Source organism: Ischnura elegans, chromosome 8, assembly GCF_921293095.1.
Source record: "Ischnura elegans chromosome 8, ioIscEleg1.1, whole genome shotgun sequence".
In the NCBI taxonomy this organism is placed as follows: Eukaryota; Metazoa; Arthropoda; class Insecta; order Odonata; family Coenagrionidae; genus Ischnura; species Ischnura elegans.
In genome coordinates, this window is record NC_060253.1 from 71,632,693 (window position 1) to 71,653,397 (window position 20,705).

At 37.9% G+C, this 20,705-nt stretch overlaps 1 protein-coding gene across 1 annotated transcript in view; it reads left to right on the forward strand.

Moving 5' to 3' along the window:
* LOC124164135 (facilitated trehalose transporter Tret1-like) overlaps positions 1–20,705 on the forward strand; it is a 106,253-nt gene that overhangs the window by 76,907 nt on the left and 8,641 nt on the right. Inside the window, exon 3 of the mRNA XM_046541325.1 lies at positions 12,807–12,942. Coding sequence (XP_046397281.1) covers positions 12,807–12,942 — 136 coding nt within the window. The remainder of the gene's footprint in view (positions 1–12,806; positions 12,943–20,705) is intronic.

Genomic DNA, 20,705 nt, shown 5'->3' on the forward strand with positions numbered 1-20,705 from the left:
TCTCACTCAATACCTCTTAAGGCCGTTTAAGATTAAGAATCGCAGTTCATTTACTAAATAATTTTTAAAACTACGTCCATCAATTACTAGCCGTGAATTACAGATAAGTATAGATAATTTCTGGACGCAACCCACCCTTTACAAAGCTAAGGAAGGCACAAATTAATGTCATTTTATGCACTCGTGTCCACTGAAAATTTTAAACATGTTGATAAATACCATCTATAAATTCAGCGAAAGTGATTTTAAGCACGTTTTAACTATATTTGTACTGGGAAAATTTCGATAATTTTTCTTTATGAATACATAGCACACATTTCATCTAACTAAGAAGAGCATGTTTAGATATCGTACCGTCATATCACTCTCCGTTAATCCAATTGCCTCGGTTGAATATTAACTGTTGGGCGAATTGTCCACTGTCCCACGTGACCTTCATGCAGAGGAAGCCATTTACATGAAGCCATTTAATTAGCAAAAGCCCTCTAACAGAAAGCAACAACGACCGAAGGGAAGGGTCCAATCTACACAACACCCACGCCCCATCATAATTGCATGCGAAGAGTTCACAGTGATCGTGAGGGAAAACTAAGCCCGCTAAAGCAATTTCGCCCACTGAACTGACTTTGCTCGAGCTTTCCTCGGCACCACACTCTCCTTTCATTTATTTACGCGTCCTCTGTCAAAAGATCCAGAGTTTTTTGAAATCATTCCGTCGTTTAGAGCACGGAGACTCTATTAGAAAGTTCAAGTCTACCCCATCGAAGCTTGGTTTATGTTGCCTCTTTGGCCAGATTTCAATCAGTTATCAAAAACGTCCTCTGCACGGCGATCGGTGCGAAGCAATTCATTTATTCTCAATATTAGCATTATATTTATCGAAATCGTGAGGATTTGCATCATGGATTTGACAGATGATATCACAATGAATATGAATTTCGGTGAACAGCTCTAATTTTAGCTTATTTCAACGTGAAATTCGTGTATCTCTTGACCATCTGCGACACTTGTGGCGACTTTTGTAAACCAATTAAAAAGCTCCGACCCAAGAGTATTAGGCTTTTAACCTAGGGGTTCAGAATTAAAGCCCATGTCCGGGCGACTTCTTTTACTTTTTCATATGTTTGGTGCCGTATATATTTCTACTTAGCAAATCAAAAAGGCTGATTGAGCTCATTAATCACAATATCATTTGTTGACTTCAATATTTTTAAACTGAACTGTAAAGCCATAGACTTTATACGATAGGTAAGGAGAATGTAGTGACTTTTGTCAATTTTTACAGTCTTCCATTAACCGTCAGTTAATCAGAACTAAATGCCTCAAAAGTAACAAAAGATCTAGTAAGATTACTAGTTTAGTCACTGAACTAATTTCTGTCATCACGATTGATAAAAACAAATAATAGCATCAATAACATTATTATTATGATTTATAGCGGCACTCCAATTTTTATTGGATCGAATCTCATTGCATTACGACCTTAGTTCTGGCAAAAACTTTAACTGTGGTAGGAGAGGAGGTGGGAGTTGCCGCAGTCGTCAATAAATAGTGCATGATACCAGCAGCAACTTGTTCTATCCTTTCCTCTACCACAACTCTCATTCCCGTTAAAGTAAAAACGTTTTGCGAGGCTCGGAGAGCAATAGGAAGCTAAAAGGCTGATATATCTCAATATGAAAACGAACCAGTTTTCCTATCATCCCTAGAGAAACAGTGGCTTCCAAGTATTTCCGCTCCATTACGAGCTTCAGGAAGTCCCGGTTGACTACGCATCTGAAGTTCTGCTTTGGTAGATGGCACTATTCAATGCTAAAAATCAAAATTAGATTAATTTGGAAAATTCTATGAATATATTTATACATTTAAATATATACTTTTTAAACTGCTTTATCCAGCAATTGTGCTTTTTCCTTCAGAATATTCTTTACTTCAGTTACGGGGTCCTTCAGCTCATTTTTTAAAATGTGTATACGTTTAATTTTTATCACGATGGTAACATTATGACAACTGTATAAGAGTTTTTTCTCAAAAATCTATACTTAAATGCCAAATCACATTTCCCTATGCTTAGAGAGGCATGGCCGTAACAGTCCTCAAACTTTTACTGATTTCATTTTCAATTTATAGATATAGAGAGAGGAAATCCCACTCATATGGATTACGGTCGATTAAGTACAGTTAAAAGAGCATGCTTAGTGATTTTCGCAAAAGTGAAATCGTAATTTATTTCTCGGCGGAACTTCCTTCACTAGGATCCTTCCCAGCCGTTCCGACGATCCCCTCTCTCACCCGGAAAGTCAAACGGGAGATCATCTCAAGGTGAGAACGTCATCACACGACTACCCTCTCTTATTGTCTTTCGATGCATCTTAAAACGACCTTGGTGGAAATCCCCGCACTCTCATGAACCATTCTGTAGCGTCAGCCAACTTTTCTTTTCTTTATTTTCGGCTGAGATTTTCTAACCTCTGGAAGATCATCCAATTCAAGGTCTCATGCAGCTTAAAGAGTGCCGGGGAGCGTTATCGCGCTCCTCATATCTCTCGCGAAAAGTGCCAGGTGCGCAATGGCGCTTCTCCTTTAGTGTCATTCTTTAAATTATAAAAATTAACTCACATTACCAAAAATTCGTCAAAAAATACATTATAAAGGTGGAAACACTTATAATAAATATTTTATAAAGTTTTTTGAATATATAGCTTTAGTTGTTTTTGAGACCTAATTTTTCTTCTAACCTTCTGCAAAATCAGCAAATTTTTCTCGGCACTTTTAGCATTGTACCTAGAAGATCGGTTGGCACTCAAACGGTTAAGGAAAGAGGATCGCGAATCAAAGCAAATACTTCAGCATATTTTATTTTTTGTTAATGTTTTCTCAACATAAAGTTTCAAAGAGCTTAAAAGCAAAATGAGAGTACAGAAAATACGGAGCATTCAATCCCCATATTTTTAAATTAACAATGAGCCGACCGCAGAGCCATTATCAATTAACTATTGTGAACTCAATTACAGAATTAATCCTTCGATGATTGAAAAGGTAGTCCAGGGACCAGCCTAAGTTATAAAATATGTCATGTCGGTTGTAAAATAAAGTCATGACTCATTAGGCGTAACGAACATTAAATAATTTGAAAAATATTTTTTAATTTATTTTAATTGATTAAGTTACTTTTAATTTTTTTAAATAATTAAAAATAAAAATAAGGTGAAAATAAAATATATATTCTAGCATTAATTGTCATTTTTCGTTATACCAGTATCTCCAAAAGTACTCATTAGGCGTAACGAACATTAAACAATTTGAAAAATATTTTTTTTTTACTTTAATTTTAATTTTAAAATAATAAAAATAAAAAATAAGGTGAAAATGAAATATACATTCTAGCATTAATTGTCATTTTTCGTTATACGAGTATCTCCAGAAGTACCAGCATCAAAATTCGGAATTAACGAATTCGGGGATCAAGTCAATCCCCAGTTAAAGCTCCACGGGAAGCCAATTTTTTATGGCCACTAGTCGAGGACTACAATATGACTTTTATGAAAATGATGAACACTTCGTTTCTCGGACTAAACTCCTCATTTAAATGAGGCCCTCCATCGAGTGTGGAGCGTTGGAGAGGAGGCGATGAAGTAACCTCCTTTCCCAGAAAAGAACGTCAAACAATGGACTCAAGCGAGAAATAAAGCAAAGCCTCTAGTTTCATGCAAACGACTCGACTCTGCAATTCAAACAGGGCCGTCATCACGACGCGGGAGAACAGGTGAGCTGGTGGAGCTGCATCCTCAACCACGACTTTGTACTTGCGTGAATTTCCATTTTTGCAAGGTACAATAGGGGATACAATAGGCCTCAAATTCAGATGTGAAATTTTTTCAACGCATACCACTCATTAACTCCATTAGTAGTACTTTAAGTTTGGTCTCATATTAGCATAAATAAATAAAAGGTCTTCTAATGCAAGGTCCTTCCACACGCGGCCCGCCGGCTAATTTCTTGCGGCCCCTAGAGGCTGAAGAAAATATTATTTCGCGAACCAAATAACGCCACACACGTCAAAAATAAACAATGTCAAAATCGCATTCCTTGATTGAACTTTTCAACCAATAAAGATGATTGCACTTTGAAATTATACTTATTTTAGAGCTGGTAGTAAAGTGACGTGGAGCATTGCGACCCTCCGGACGATTTGAAATCAATTTTTGGCCTTAACATTAAAAAAGGTTGAAGACCCCTGCTCTAATGAATACAAAAATATTTACTAGATCAAGAAGCATGCGGACGGGATGAAGAACAGGAAATTGAAAGAACTAAACATGAGAAAGATAGCAATAAAGGCGTGTATTTCACGATTCCAGGATCACAATTTTATACATGAGATGCTATGAGTAATTCATACCGAAGTAATATGGTGCTCAATAGTAAAATAAACAAGCAACACATTTTCGTGTAGTTAAAAATCGTGACGGCAAATCTTACATCGGAAATACAATTTTCGATAGTATTTAGTTAATGTATTATATATCTCAGACACGTTGGGGTTTGCAATTGTGGCACATTTTTCGTGCAATATCCTGTTACACAACCTCTAGGCAAACTAAAACTAAAATGCGTGCTTTGTAAAAAAAACATAACTTTAGGATACTACACACGCAACCGAGATACCTCCGCTGAAAAGTGAAAGTAATTATCTGGTGGCATATTTCCGATTACAATAATTTTATATACAATATTTACGGTTACAATAAAGTAAAAAGGTAAACGAAAGTGCTCATTAAAATTGGTTTCACTGCGTAGTTCTAACACGGAGAGGAACACAAGATACGCTAAAAACATAACCCTCCGTTAGGGCAACCGTGTGAAAAAAAGACATCAATTACAACTATCCAGTTAGTTTCGCATTCTTCTGCTACAAATACCATACAACCAATACCATACATCTGCTATAAATACTAATGTTTAAAAAATATACGAGGAAATAATCGCGGTATGCATAAAAAGATTCCCCTGCACTAACGATCCCTCCCCTAGAATAGCCATTCTTTTAGAATTACCGTTCCTTCCATTGCCATTTCCCTTGATCATAAAATTAGTGTGTTCAGTTCTAAATTGCTCGATCGTGAGCAAAAGATAAACTAACTAGATCTAAACTAAATATAAACCAAGAATAGAATGCCTATTTGAAGAAAATATTTTATTGCATTATAATGTATACTTTTTTCTTAAGATCGTATATATTATATCACTCCATGATGTTAATCTTTTGCTAACGCCCATTTAGTATACATAGTGTAACACCGTTACATATCTAAATAATCATAAATGACAGAATAGATAACATTAAAATCTCAATAATGTAAAACCCATTTCTCTCATATTAATTAAATTATACGTATTTCAAATTTACGCTTAATTTTAAGACAAAATTAATATTTTTTGCTCAGATAGCTGTTTATTAGTTATCATATTGGCAGCTCTTTTAAATAGATGCTAAACTTTTAGCACTTTAAAGTCTTCATGATAAAATGCTTCAAGAGGAAGAATGTTCTTCTTCCTTTTCCATGTGAGGAAAATATCCCAGGGTAAACTTTGACCTATATTTGAAGAAAATTTTGCATGGTTGTGTACACCAACGCAGTCTATCTCCAAGTACCTCGATCTAGTTTTTTTTCCTCTCTTTCTCAAACGAAGAAAATTCATGAGTGTTTAGAGAGGTAGCGCAACGTAGGGAAGGGCATTTCACTTCAATAAAAAAAAGTTGCATCCGTAAGCAAAAAGGTGTAAAAAAGGGTCCGCAAATCCATATATTTGCACACACTCTATCTCCACCACCCATGAAAGAGCACATGATCCTTGCTCACGACACATGACGGAAGTTGGACACCTCCGATGCAGCAGTCGTAAAGAAAGAGATGAGTGTCACGTTATGAATACCTCATTCCACTCACCTTCTGTTTTTCTCTTTCCAAGGAAGAGGATTAAAAGCTCACGCCTTCGTATCCTTGATCTTTTATATCATTTGCGTCGTCGTGGACTATACTGCTCTGCATCCGGATGCATTATTTCATCGAGAATGACAAATCTTATGAGTTCTGAAGAGCAGCGATGCAGCGCTGGAGATAAAAGGAAAAACTGGCATACAGCGAAATAATTACGACGCACAATAGAATTATTTAAAGATCAACTAGAACAAGAACCAAGATAAATTCAATAATTTCGGGAGAAAGTCCATCATAGGTAAGGAAACTTGCTACGTTCCAGTACACAAAATATTTAACGCTACTACTAGTATATTCAACGCTTAGGTATCACAACCAGGTAAAAACTTCATATCTAATACCACGCATTTTAATCAATTAGAAAAGTTGGTAGAATATGCAAGTTACAATTTACTTCACACGCCAATTAACACACACTACCGTTTTCTCCATTCCTCGAGTAAATTTCCTCAAAAAGCGACTAATGTTACACATTTGTTTCCACTGCGAAGAGAACCTTCACGAATGTCATTAGGAATATAATACTTTGTAAACTACAAAGTAATATTCAAACTGAGGTTACTTTAATAACGCTATCACACTCAAAAGAAATAATATTCGCAAAAACTTAACACTAAGTAGCAAAGAAAAAAATATCAGGCAAGAAAACACGAGAAATTGAAAATAAAGTTGAAACTATAATGAATCACAGCTAATACCATTCTCCAGATAGATTACTATGCCTACGCAAGGCTTTCTTTTTTATTGATTTACTGGTTAAGTTTGATCTAAGGAGAAAAATTAGAGCTTCATATACAAGAGCAATTATTACTACTCATCCTTAAAGAGATAAAAATCATAATCCTCGATTCCAACTCTTCAGAACAATCTAATTACATAAAGGTATAATTCCATTTCCCGTTATTTTTATTCATGTAAACGGACGGCTATATACAAATTCGACGCGCCAAATTTTCCTCCCTCCTTTCATTTGCGGTCGAGCATCTTAACGTGATGATCAATCTTCTCACGAATTTACATCTAAGATATTCGAATTAGAGCTCTAAATATAAAATTAAGATGTATGGGTAGGAATAAATTGTTGATAACTCTCTTTTGCGTCTAAGGAATGTTTTTTCCAGTGAATAATTTAGCTAATCCTGCTTCGGATTTTAGTAGAATCAGGCAGACTGGCATGATAGTTATGGAACTGTTTGTTGGATAATGTGGTATTGGGAGGAGGCGATCGACAGCTGAGATCATTTGCGCCATGAGGGAAGGATAGGTAAGGAAGGTTGGAGAGAAACCCGACGCCGGCATTAGCTTGCTCTTCACGAAAGGCGCCAAGGGAACCACGGCTTAACGTCCCATCCGACGGACGGAGCGTTGCGCTTAAAATGTCCTCCACACAACAATCAAGTAGGGATCGGGCAGTCCTTGAAAATTCTCTGCCACCGCCGGGATTTGAACTCGAGTCCATAGGGTGGGAATCCAACACTCTAGTAACAACACTAACCCGAACCCCTGCTGGATAATTATCATTACTCTGTGATGAATGTAATAGCATCGTCACCGACATATATGTTATTAAAAAATTCATTCGATAAAGTTCTTAAGACTCATTTCCATACTTTTAACTACTGCAACTGTTTCCACCCGCAAAACGGTTACTCAACGACACCATTCAAAATGAAACCGAGGACACATCCAGTTCTTGGAAAAATCATTCAAGTCCCGCCTTTGGAATTGTCAGAGGTAAAAGAGAGCAGCATTACAGCAGCAGAAAATATCGGGTCAGAGGCATTAAACCTGAAGTCGCGCGCTCGAATACCTTTGTCATGAGAAAGCGATTTTACATTCTTACGTAATAAGGAAAAAGTGAGGTTGAATAAAAAATTTCCGAACAAAACGCTACCTGCTGTAAGCCAACACAAAATCAACATCAATCACTTCTTTCGTATTATGTGTACCTGTAACTCAGTGATACATTTAATCTACATAATTTACAGCGATTTTACATTCTTACGTAATAAGGAAAAAGTGAGGTTGAATAAAAAATTTCCGAACAAAACGCTACCTGCTGTAAGCCAACACAAAATCAACATCAATCACTTCTTTCGTATTATGTGTACCTGTAACTCAGTGATACATTTAATCTACATAATTTACAGCGATTTTACATTCTTACGTAATAAGGAAAAAGTGAGGTTGAATAAAAAATTTCCGAACAAAACGCTACCTGCTGTAAGCCAACACAAAATCAACATCAATCACTTCTTTCGTATTATGTGTACCTGTAACTCAGTGATACATTTAATCTACATAATTTACAGCGATTTTACATTCTTACGTAATAAGGAAAAAGTGAGGTTGAATTAAAAATTTCCGAACAAAACGCTACCTGCTGTAAACCAACACAAAATCAACATCAATCACTTCTTTCGTATTATGTGTACCTGTAACTCAGTGATACATTTAACAGAAGAATAAAAATATCTGAAATAATAAGTTTTGTAACTCTTATAGTGACCTACAATTAATTAGATAAGTTAAAAGACGAATAACATTTGTCAAATCCAAATGGACTTGCTTTCATTTTTTGTTGCAATAAGAATTTTATTACTTACAATAAGCAGGTCTGTCAATTTTTCATCTTATGCGAATGTTTTCCAAAATGAAAAAATAATCCATTAGAAATGTGTACTCCATCAAAAGCCTCAAGTCATATGTGAAGGCAGATGTCTTTAATATTAAAATTTAGGTATTCACTTTTCTAACACTGCATATCCGCTGACAAATTGAGAAATATATTTTGAATTCGTACTTCATTCCAATTGTACTATCAGTAATTGTGCGAAAATTCTACACACAAAAAAATCAATCGCCTTGACCGGGACTCGAACTCTTATTTTCGGACTTTAGCCAGGCTACCAAGGCTTCATTCTCCTCTGTGGAAATCTTTGGACCATACCGGACAAGATGACTGGACCGGACGACCGAAAATCGGGTGATCCGAGTTCGAATCCCGGTCAAAGCAAATGATTTTTTCTCCGTGGAATTTTCTTACTATTTGTGAATTGCGGGTGACTCCGTTAAGTTATCACCGTGGTTAGTCCCGGTATACTTAAATGACTTTCAATAAACCTACAACTCTACGACATAAATTATTTAAAAATAAAAATTACGAAGTGCTAATAACTCGAACTTTCTTATTATTTAATTATTTGTTTGAAATATTTCTAATTATGAACCGTGTGTAGTGTCATTATCGCCGAGGGTTTTCAGTCACGACGAAGGCAGGCTGGCTATAGCCATCTATTTTATCCCCTCACTTGCACACTTCTTTTTCAATTTAGAGCATTTTTTTATTTCCCGTTTTATTTCATTGAGATACACAGCAATTTCGTGAGCATGGAATTCGAAGATGCGAGTAAAATCACGCTAATAGACTAGGCGGGAACAAGGGTTCCATCCAGTGGCGCCGACTCCATGGGGCCTGAGGGGGCCCGAGCCCCCTCAAAGATTCGTTTGGGGGGGCGGAGCCCCCTCAATGTTTCAAGAAAATAATTAAGTTATCTTATGCTTTGTGAAATCACAAAAATATATTAGTAATTTTTATTCCCCATGTTTGACAATAGTTACCTTTTAAAATAAATTCAACAATGTGTAAAAACAAATAATTATTAGGTTAAGCAGGTTAACTGATCATGTGGTGTGAATCATGATAGTGTTTCGGTGCTGCGACACACTTTGAATTTAACCTCTTCCCGGGGCAAGACCTCGGATATGGGCCCCCCCAATATTTTTTATAATTCGGCGCCCCTGGTTCCATCTGTGATGACGGATTTCCACAACGCCACTTGCCGCATCAAACGAACTTATATATCAACCCTCTTACTGTCACCAAAATTTTGTGGTAATACCGAAAAGAGCCAACGTAATTTTAAGAATTTTGTAGCACTTTATGAAAAAAAAACACAATATGAAGTTATTTATTGGATATCAAAGACATTTTTTTATTTTTCTAAAAAGGAATTATTTGTTGTCTGTAATATTCTAATTCATTGGGTGAGAGATAAAACAAAATGTATTAACTTATAATGATTTTAAATCCGGTATTGGCTCGAACCGATATATCGGCTAGTCGCACTTTTCGCATTGGAGCAGAAGCCGCCGATATATCGGCCTACGGCACTAAGAGGTTTAATGAGCGATTTCTATTACGTCTTAAGCTCAAGAAATAAAACTCCAAAACTAACATTGCAGCAGCAACCAGGCAATATAACCACTCACATTAATATGTACACTGGTCGCATTACAGAGGCGTAGCTAGGCAGTCCTCGGGGCAGATAAATGAAGAGGGCCCTTGGGCCATTTTCTTCGGAATCGGACATAACTATTATTAATTAGTACACATGCCAAAACATTAATTGCAAAAGTAGACTTTAAAAAATAAAAATTTAGTCAAAAAAATTTCCGAATTCTTTAGCGCAATAAGTATTTTTAATTTACATGTTATGCCTCACAGACCTTCGGAGCTTCACGGCGTAGGGCTAATTAATACATTTTACATGACGACTACGTTAAAAATATATATAGTTTTAAATGAAATCAAGTTCGTTGAGGAGGTGATCCTCATTCAAACTATCTTACTTACAATGAAAAATCTTCTGTTGCTACCATCACCGACTTCGATTCGAAAGAAAACTCGATGCATGTCGATTGAAATATCTATGAGGAATTCAGTGACCTTTATTCAATTTCCTCATCTTGATGGTTATATATACATACTCATTGGTTAATCAGACAAATTTGTGCACGAGCAAACGAATGAATATGGTTAACGTCATTCAGTGAAAGGGATATTGAAAATGATTTTTGTTGGGCAAAGAGTCAGCCCATTTCGCAAATCATCGGACTTGGTGCGCTACCTCACTTATAAGTGGAAGCATACCAGCGTTTACGTTGTCCACAGTCGCCTTCCTCTCCGCTTCGCAGAACTAGAGGGTCTAGAGATCTATCACTCGAGGGTCGCTATGGTCGTCACGAGCGAAAGCTTTTTGCGTCTTGGGTTTCCTTCGAGGAAAAAATTTGGGTCACCTGTGGCTTGACACCTGGATTGGCGTGTAAGGCAAGGTGTTACAATCCAGTCACTTCAGTGCTTTACTCTTGCGTAGGCGTTGTCAATGCGTGTGATTTCGGAGAATTGGAATAGGTACCAAGTAAGGATCGCCAAGATGAACAGGAAAACGAGCTCCAAAATAAAGCGCCCTGTAAAGATTAACCCATTTTAACCCAATGTTGCTTCTAAGCAATATCAAAAAATGTTTAAATTTTCTGCTCTATTTAGGAAATATCTAAACTACGCATTATTTTGTGGTGTAAATTGTAATTACGAAATATTTAGCTGCCACGATAATTATGATTGAGAGTAAAATTTTCAAGTTTTTCCAATGAAAAATCTGGAAATTTGATTCCTCCTAGAAGCACCCCTGGGTTAGAAAAGATTGAAAGAGCTAAATAATCAAACGAAGAGACTTCATAAATAGAGGAAGCAGGTTAAAATTATGATTATCTGCGTAGCATTAATCTACGCATTAAAAGCGAATCGTCCCTTACAAAAAGGCAGTAAATAGAGCCAATTTTAAGCGTTTTAAGACTTAGAGATTTTCCTGATACTGTCTACCTTCCCTCTTGCACTTAAAAGTCTAGGTCTGTAATATCATTGAATTCTGTTCTTTCCGGAGTTAGCAGTCGAACTAGCGGAATGGCTTTGACGAGAAAGATGGAAGATAGGGAAAATTGAATTTAATTCGCAAAATCGAACAGCAATGATTTCAGAGATGTGGTAGGGTCCCTCATTGTACTGATTTAAGGATCGGAGCCTGATGAAAAGAGAAGTACCCAGGAAATATCTCGGAGTTAGATAAACTAATCATCTCACAAGGTGAGGTTATAGAGAGTGGCCCAGGCGCATATGAAGAAGACCTGTGAAAAGGGAATCGTGGATATGGAGAACACAATTAGATAAAAAAACGATATTCCCGAACAAGACCTCCAGTAAAATGCGGAGCAAGTGAGGCAGGCGGCTTTATCTTTTGTCTCCTAAATGGGTGATTCATATGCAAATTTGGCAGATTTTTGTTTCCCCGTAAATTTTATTTCAACAGCCATTGTTCCCACGATTGGCGTTTGTAAAAAGACCTGTATATTAACCAAAAGACAAGCAATAATTATATATTAACAATAATTATTATCAAAAAAATTCACAGTTTTGGTAGCGCGGAAAACATAAAATAAGAGCTTCTAAAAAAATTCAATAGCATTACTATTTTATTATTATGATAACAGACAACGATTAACATCAAGATGGAAATTGGCCACGAAAAAAATTGTCTTAGCCGGAATTCGAACCCGGATCCCCTCATTGACGTGAAATATGCCTCCAGTTTCACCGGCGCGGCGATCGCAAGATCCGGATTCGAATCTCACGCATGTTGTAAATAACTTTGGACCCGTGCGCGTGACTGCGTACAAAAACACGTGTTGCGTGATACTTGGGACAACATAATAATAACGCCATAAAAATTTCATTTCCCAAAATTAAAATATCAGGTAATGACGGATCAATGTTACAGGGTCCGCAGGCATTTAAATGACAGCCAATCCTAGATCTGTTGAGTACGAAAAATGTAATTCATCTCCCACACTCGTTATTTTGCTTACATTTGAGCTATCACAAAGTGATCAAGTCGAAGGAACAGATAGGGTGTCAAGGTTTACCCTATATTTCGTAAATTCACTTCTTGATCTTATTCCTTCCAGATGCTGGCCACATCGGCGAAGAACATGCTCCTGCTGGCTTATGGCATGACCCTTGGCTTCCCGACGATCGTCATCCCGTCCTTACAAGATCCCAACGCTTCGGTGAGGATGACCCAGGAGCAAATATCATGGTTCAGTGAGTTTTGATTCCATCATCAACATATTTTATCGATACAAAATTTGAGCTTGAGGTCGAAGAAAGAAGCCTCAAGTATGTGTGAAAATCAATACGTATGACGCGGAAAATAATATGAAATCTTACATGCGGACCAATTTGCAAAAAATAGACGATTTATACCATATGTTCAAATGGTGAGGAGCAAAATACAGAGAATGAAATGTTTAGCTGAATCTATGGTACTATTAATAGTACCATGGTTGGATCTATGCGGTATATGAAATTATGAACCATTATTCACCTGTTTAACAAAAATCCGATTGTATTGTCATTTTTATTAGTAAAATACAACTATAGCCATAGAAAATTAAATTGATAGTTTCACACTTTCTCCCGATGAAATAAAATATAGCTGTTATTTATTTTTCTAAATAAATTTTTATTAAAGGATTTTAATTTAACATTGTATATTTATAATTATTTTATTTTAATAAAGAAATGGTTACTAACTTTTTGTGCTTACGTCAAAAATGTGTTAGATCAGTTCTTTTTTTCAAGTTCAATATTATATAGGGTAAAAATGCATTCGATACGTTGAGTGGATGAAACTAATTTTCAATTACGTGAAGATACTAACTTTTCAAGTATAAATCATATCTCCTCGCGAGAAATCAAGTAATCTCATCTGTCTATAATGAATATTTTATAAAATGGCACTAAAACCAAAATTACGCCAAAGAAATACAACCAAGGTATATAATAAGAGGCAGTTGCGTAGCCATACAGGTTGTCATGGAACCAATCCTCTTACTATAAGTAAATGGAACATTACATCATGAAATTGAAGCAGTGGCCGATACATATGGAGTTTCAGGGGGGGGGGGGGCTGGTGAGGCTGCCGCATTGCCAAACATTGCCGAATCACAGCTGTAACTTTTTCATATCATTAGATATCATTGCCTTGTATATGCGTATATTCAGTTTAAATAAAACAATCTTAAATTTTGCATACTGCTTGATTATTTTTCATCGCGTTAAAAGTATAGGTAACTCAAAATATATTTTCCACCCCTTTCATTCTTTTCTGAATCCGTTACTGAATTGAAGAATAGATGTGTCACCTGCTGGTTCGTAGATCTCAATGGTTTATTGGGCAATTCGAATAACTTCATTGCTAAGGCAAGGGCGTACCCAGGATCATAACTAGGGGAGGGGCAAACCATGGTCTAGCGAGGGGTAAGCCATGGGATTGATGAGATTATTTCCTTGAAAAAATGGTTTTATTTTAGTTACATATCTTATACTAATATATATCATTTTTCGTTGGGTCAAAGAAAATTTGTTGAATACTTTCGTTTCAATTCAGTACTGATTTTGAAGATTTGATGCTTAAAGACTTTTGCCATTTTTGCTTCTAGGGGGGGGGGGCAGCAGCCCCCTCCTGCCCCTCGCTGGGTACGCCCATGTGCTAAGTGTAGAATTAGAGAAGTGTCGAACAACACAAGTTTACACAGCTCTCCCAGGATTAGGGCTGGAAGCTGCAAATCACTCGGAGACTACGTTGAAGGCTTGAATGTTTGAACAATCAAGAATATATATCTTTCCGAGAAAGAGTGAGCAATATCCCAGAACCGCGCAACATTTTCAGGTCCGACAGATACGATAAAATAAGATAGGTGTTTTTTCGAATGAGTAGGTAGGTAGGCCAAATTTGCAAATGGGTACTTGCAATTACGAGAAATAGCATTGAAAAATTATGTGAATTTTATTTCCCTGTGAAAATTCGGATTGCTCAGAGACACTATACAGTGTATCAGACACCTCCTACAGAGGACCTCTAGCCTCGAGGATAGCTTCATCAGCGTCGCGAGAGGCGACGTTTGTAAACTCATTTAAACTCGCGGATATTAGCAGCATATTAAGTTGCCCATTGTGATCCCTTTTGCAATACTCCTGAATAAAGGAATTATGATACCCCAATTCCGAATGGAGCGAAGAAATAGGGTAGTTTCCTTCATCAAAGAAAACAAAAGGCATTGATTGTGATTCCTTACCCACCATTAGTGTATTCATTATATACAAATTAATTGGTTTTAGAAATTCCAGTTTAGACCAATGGCAATGGTCAATTTTAACCTCATTTGAAAAAGGCCAGATTGGCGCCCATGCGATTCCACTCCACGTGACTTCACAGATTCCTAGTTTCTATACGAGTAGATAGGAGTTTTACATTATCTGAGATTACCAAGGCATGCATGAGGCACAGAGCTCAGGGAAACATCTCTTAATAATCACCCATTAAAATTACCTACCTAAGTTCGGAAAGTTTCCTTCGTTTGATAGGGCAATAATAATCCTTATTTAAGCCAGGCGCTACCTGCTAGCAGAGTACTCTGCCACCTGCTAGCAGCCTGCATCGTATCAGCGCTCAAAACCTCGCCCCAAGGTCATCTCGCACGGCGACAGCTGGAGCCACAAATACGTCACACGGACTTTTCCCAACATTCCTACTTAGCCGTCGCGTTTTCGCGCTCTTGGAAAATTTACAGTTTCCGTTTAATCGCGAAAAATAGATATCGTCATTCGAAAATCTAAGAGAGTGAAATTCGTACTCCAGGAGTAATAATCTTTCGATTTGGGCAATAAAAAAATAATAGGAAACCACCCTACTGGGCATATTGTCATCTCGGGAAGGATCTCGAGCATTGTGCTGCATTTAACTGCATGCATGAAAAATGGGAAATCATCCCATTTCGAAATTTTTTTCCTCGGCTCAAATAATGCAGATTGACCTGTTAATTGCTTTCAAACGAACTGGGTCCCAAAATGACTTTCTGCGAAATTCAAAAATCATGTTCGAATTTTGTGCACTTAAAAATTCGTGGTCGTCCATGTTTAGAGGTCCCAGACTGGCTTCAACTACTCCCGTGCCTTGTATTTTATCCGAAGTACGCTCCGAATCACGCATCATGCACCAGGGATGCCGACTTACAAAAAATATTGGGGGGCCCAAACCGGGGATCTTGCCCCGGAAAATTTTATTAGTAGTGAGTTTTAAGTTTTTTAAGCATTTTAGAAGAGTCATATGATCAACATTAGAACCCTGATAACTCGAATCTCGATATCTGGACACTCCGGGGAAAATCAACAAGCCTGAAACATTTTTACCTCACACCCATAACGAATTTTTGAGGGGGCTCGGGCCCCCTCAAGCCCCATGGAGTCGGCGCCACTGTCATGCACATCAGCGCATGACCTTGATACCACAGTTCCGAAATGCATCAATACGATGCGATGCGAGCAGGAAATACTCCGCCGTTCAAAACATCCGCATGGAGCGGTGCTGGAAGACAGTTCGGTTGAAGCGATGATACATCGATTAATATACTGAAATTTAATAAGTATGGTGACTATGATGACGCAAAAAATTGATGGGTATTTACATCAATACCTGTCCCTGAATCTTCATTAAGAAAGTTAAGAAATTCGTGAACTGCAACCCTTTTTTTACTTTAACAGTGTTACACTGAATGAATTTCTGCTGCTTATTCCAAAAACGGTCTGCAAGGAAGCGTAGTGCTTTGCATATCTCAGCCATCTGTAAGTTTGATTGGTCAAATTGTTTTGGAGAGATGATTTTTACTAGGGATGAGTCGATTCCACTTTTTTTCGATTCCGATTCCAATTCCGATTCCTTCGAATCGATTCCCGACTCTCGATTCCGATTCCATCGATTCTTACTCCTTCTAACAGGTGGAATTTTGATTTATCTGTAGCATTGCTGTCGTTAAAATTTAAGAATTGAATGGAATAAAATAACTAGGGATGGACGGATCCAGGATTTTTGGAGCCTGATCTTACGAATCGGATATTTTCGATTCCAAATGCATTTTCGAATTCCTGCCATTAAACAAAGTTATTATTCAAGTTTATTCTGGGTGCACACAATTAATGGAATGCTTTTTAGATTCTCATGCACATTTTAATATTTTTATTAAGTAAAAATCATTTTATAGGCTTTCAATTTGTTTTTTAAAAACATCTTTACATGCTCAGGACCTAAACTGTTACCCATGGGTTTGGAGATGAAAAATCTTAGGATGAACCACTGGCCAGTGGCATAGCAAGAGGACCCCCCAAAATATAAAAACGCAATTACTTTCCTTCATAAAAGGAAACAAAATATTAAAAATCATGAATTTACAAAAATGAAAAAAATTAATCTTTGAAAAATGAAGTTTTTTTCTATTATATGAAGGGTGTTAAAATTAGTTTGAAACCCTCTCCTTTGTACCCTGTTGTTTAAACATTTTCCCCCCTGGTTTTGGATCCCCCCATAACAAAATTCCTGGATACCCCCTGCCAACGACTGAATTCAAATTTTCCTCACGCACGTTTCCCCCGAATTTTACTTTCTCATTACATACCGACCTGTGTTTCACCCGAAGATGCTTCAATATGGTGAGGTGGATTTAGCACATCCTCGTGATAATTTACGCCACAGTGCACGCACACGGCATTCATTGGTTCTCCTTATCTCAATGGAAATGTTTATACACAATGAAAGACATTTTTATCGGAGTATCATTAAATTGAATTGCAACTGCGCAATTAGCAACACAATTAACAGTATTTAAAACGGCATTATCGTCATGTGCGACGAGGTGCTCAACCGCTCAGCATTAGGAAGGAGTGGGCAGCAGAAGCTCAAGAAGGAGAGGTGGAGGGGAAGAAGCAGTGGCGTAGCCAGTAATTTCAATCGGGGGGGGATCCAAAACCAGGGGGGAAAGTTTTTGAAAAACCGGGCTCTAAATAATGGGTTTTAAACTAATTTTTATAATCGAAAAAACTTATTTTGTTAAAGAAAAATTTTGTAAATTCCTATTTTTCAATATTTTGTTTTCTATGGTGAAGAACAATAACTGTGTTTTATATTTCGGGGGGTGGTACCCGGACCCTCCCCATGGCTACGCCACTGGGAAGGAGCGCGTAAAGGAGAGGTGGAGAGGAAGGAGCGCGCTCCCTCCGTATTTCAAACAACGAGGCTACAAATGAGGGAGTCTAGGACGAAGTTACGTCAGATCTTGCTTCAGTGACGTCGTTGCCTTCAAAGCAAAGCCGGGCGCGCAATGTGATATATGTATTTAGTTCGCGTTTCCAATCCGTCTCTAATTGTTTGAGGGGTTAATGCTGCGCTTGTTTCTTTGAAAATTGTGCTGTTTGGACAATGCTGCACATCAGTAAAGTATAATTGTAGAATTGTAGATAGAAAACTGAGTGGCAATCAATTAGAGCAGCAAAATAAACAGAAATATCGTCAGAAATGCGTCTCGTTTGGTCTAATTCTTTTTTAAATCTCGTTCATTTCACCTGATTGTCGAAGCTATCGAGATATCTTCGGGCCCAGAAAGTCACTCTCCTAGCATATGTCGTCTAGAAACGGAGAATTGAAGCAGGTAGGCCAAAAAAGGTCAGTTGGTGACACGAGGTAGAGATGAAACACGCTTCAGTTGTTTTCGTGTTATTTGATATTTTCCTTAGAAGACAATGATTTATGGTCCGTGTGATTTCAGAAACGAAAAAAAAACAACAGAGGCACGAGCTGATGGACGGCCGAGGGTGGTTTTCTGAAATCTGCGACGTGGTTACTTTTGACGTGATTATTATCCTAGTGCGCTGAGAATCTCCCGATGATTGTTCAATCTCTTAAGAGTCACACTATGCCAGTCGTGTTTTGCCTTTTTTTCTGGCTGAAAATCCTGGCCTCGGCAGAAATTCTACTCGTAACCTCTGCGAGAGCTTTCAAACAAAACGGTTCATGAGTAGGACAAGAATCGCATGCGACGGCGCATTCGAAGAGAGAATCGGAACTCTTTTCACTCTTATCAGTTGCATTCACTGAAGCTATTATTTAAAATTTCGGATCCAGATACGATGTCTTCCGCGACTTTGGATCCGATGTATCCGATGAAGGGCAATATCCGCGGATATTTGGATCCGAGGTATCCGATCCGACCATCCCTAAAAATAAAAGTAGCCGCGGTGGCTACATTCTCGTTTGGCCGTGGTGGCTAAACAATAATGTAGCGTTCATTGCGTCCATACATACCGCAGTAGCCTGGCCGGTGCGCGGTGGCGGCCAAACGCCACCTGTCGAGTCCGCCCGGAGGCCGCGGCGGCTTATGCCAAGCAAGTATCAACTTTCTCAAGGGTTGCATTGATAAAACTGGGCTAACAAGCGCGAATGTGTCTAATTGTTTTTATCATTGACGCAGACGCGTGTTAGTCTTAAAAAGTTACATATATTAAAAAAAAACCGCTCTCAGCGCGTATTTATAAGAAACATTTTTTCACAGGAAAACTCGCTCTCTGCACGTTTTTATTATCATCAGACTTCAGATAACATTCAAAAATAAAAAAATATATTTCGATCTGTTATGCTTTAAAATTGGTAGTCCAGATGAATTCTCCGAATATGATTCATAATCGCAATAATTTGATTTGCCGTGACCAGCTGTTAATAAAAGAACGGAAAACGCATGCATTGCTTCCCGATCCCGTGGTTTCCAATTTTTTTTCTCTGAGAGTTGCTCATGAACACGATGCATTTCAGGGTTCGTCGGTTTGTCGCTCTTGTCGACATTTTCATGTTTCCGAGGTCGCTTAGGCATGTTCGTCGCAGCACCCGCGTGCCGGGCGTATTCTCCGCGCGGCCAAGGCTGACACCTAGGCCGCTTAGGTGTGTGCAGCCTTTATGCCCCAAACCATAGGCGGATCCAGGGGGCACGTGCCCCCCCCAGACCCTCAAAAATATGCAAGATTTTTAATACGGTCCCATTATCATTGCATTCGTTTTGTATTGCGAGGTATCCTTGTGCCCCACCCAGAACAAAATCCTGGATACGGCCTTGCTTGTGCCCCTCCCAGAAAAAAATCCTGGATCCGCCCCTGCCCCAAACTTATCTTCTATGCTCAAAACATATATCTTCCTGGAATCGATGGAATCGGAATCGACTTTAGGCGATCGATTCTCGATTCCGATTCCGTGCCCAAGAATCGGTGGAATCGAGAATCGACATTTGGAATCGACTCATCCCTAATTTTTACGATCTATAATACGTAAATTTAGCTGCTAAACATCAATTTGTGGTTTTCCGAAATAATACGACTTGGAAACAATTTTTTTTCATAAACATTGTAAACAAATATTTAAAACCCCAATAAATTTTTCATAAAAGCGATTCCATTCATTATTTTTCTCGTGGGTTAGAAGGTAAACAACGTGAATTTGAAAATCAGTATGTTAATTGCTTCCCTTACTCTGAGACTGCTTCCCCTCTTTGTTGCCCGTCGCGACCGCAACCCATTGTGTTGAGTTCAGTGGAAGGCGTAGAAGTACAATGGTTTACGACTTTCCCAAACTAGTAATAAAGAAGTATGATGAATACAGCATTTGACATACTAAAAATAAATACACCAAAGGATGAATTTCGCCATGAAAAAATTTTAGTTAGCCGGGATTCGAACCAGGATCTCCCAATCGCCAGTCAGGTTCCCGAATTTCGGTCTGAGAAAATGGCTTGGTGATGTAACTGGCTAACACGCCTAACCAGCAATTGGGAGATCCGGGTTCGAATCCCAGCTAAGTCAAATATTTATTTCATTGCAAACTTCTCCCTTTGGTATATTTAACTTTGCACCAGTGCGCGTGACTGCGTAAAAAGGTACTTCATTCATGCAGTCCTAAAAATAAGTTCCGTCCTGCATTTTCCTGTAATAAA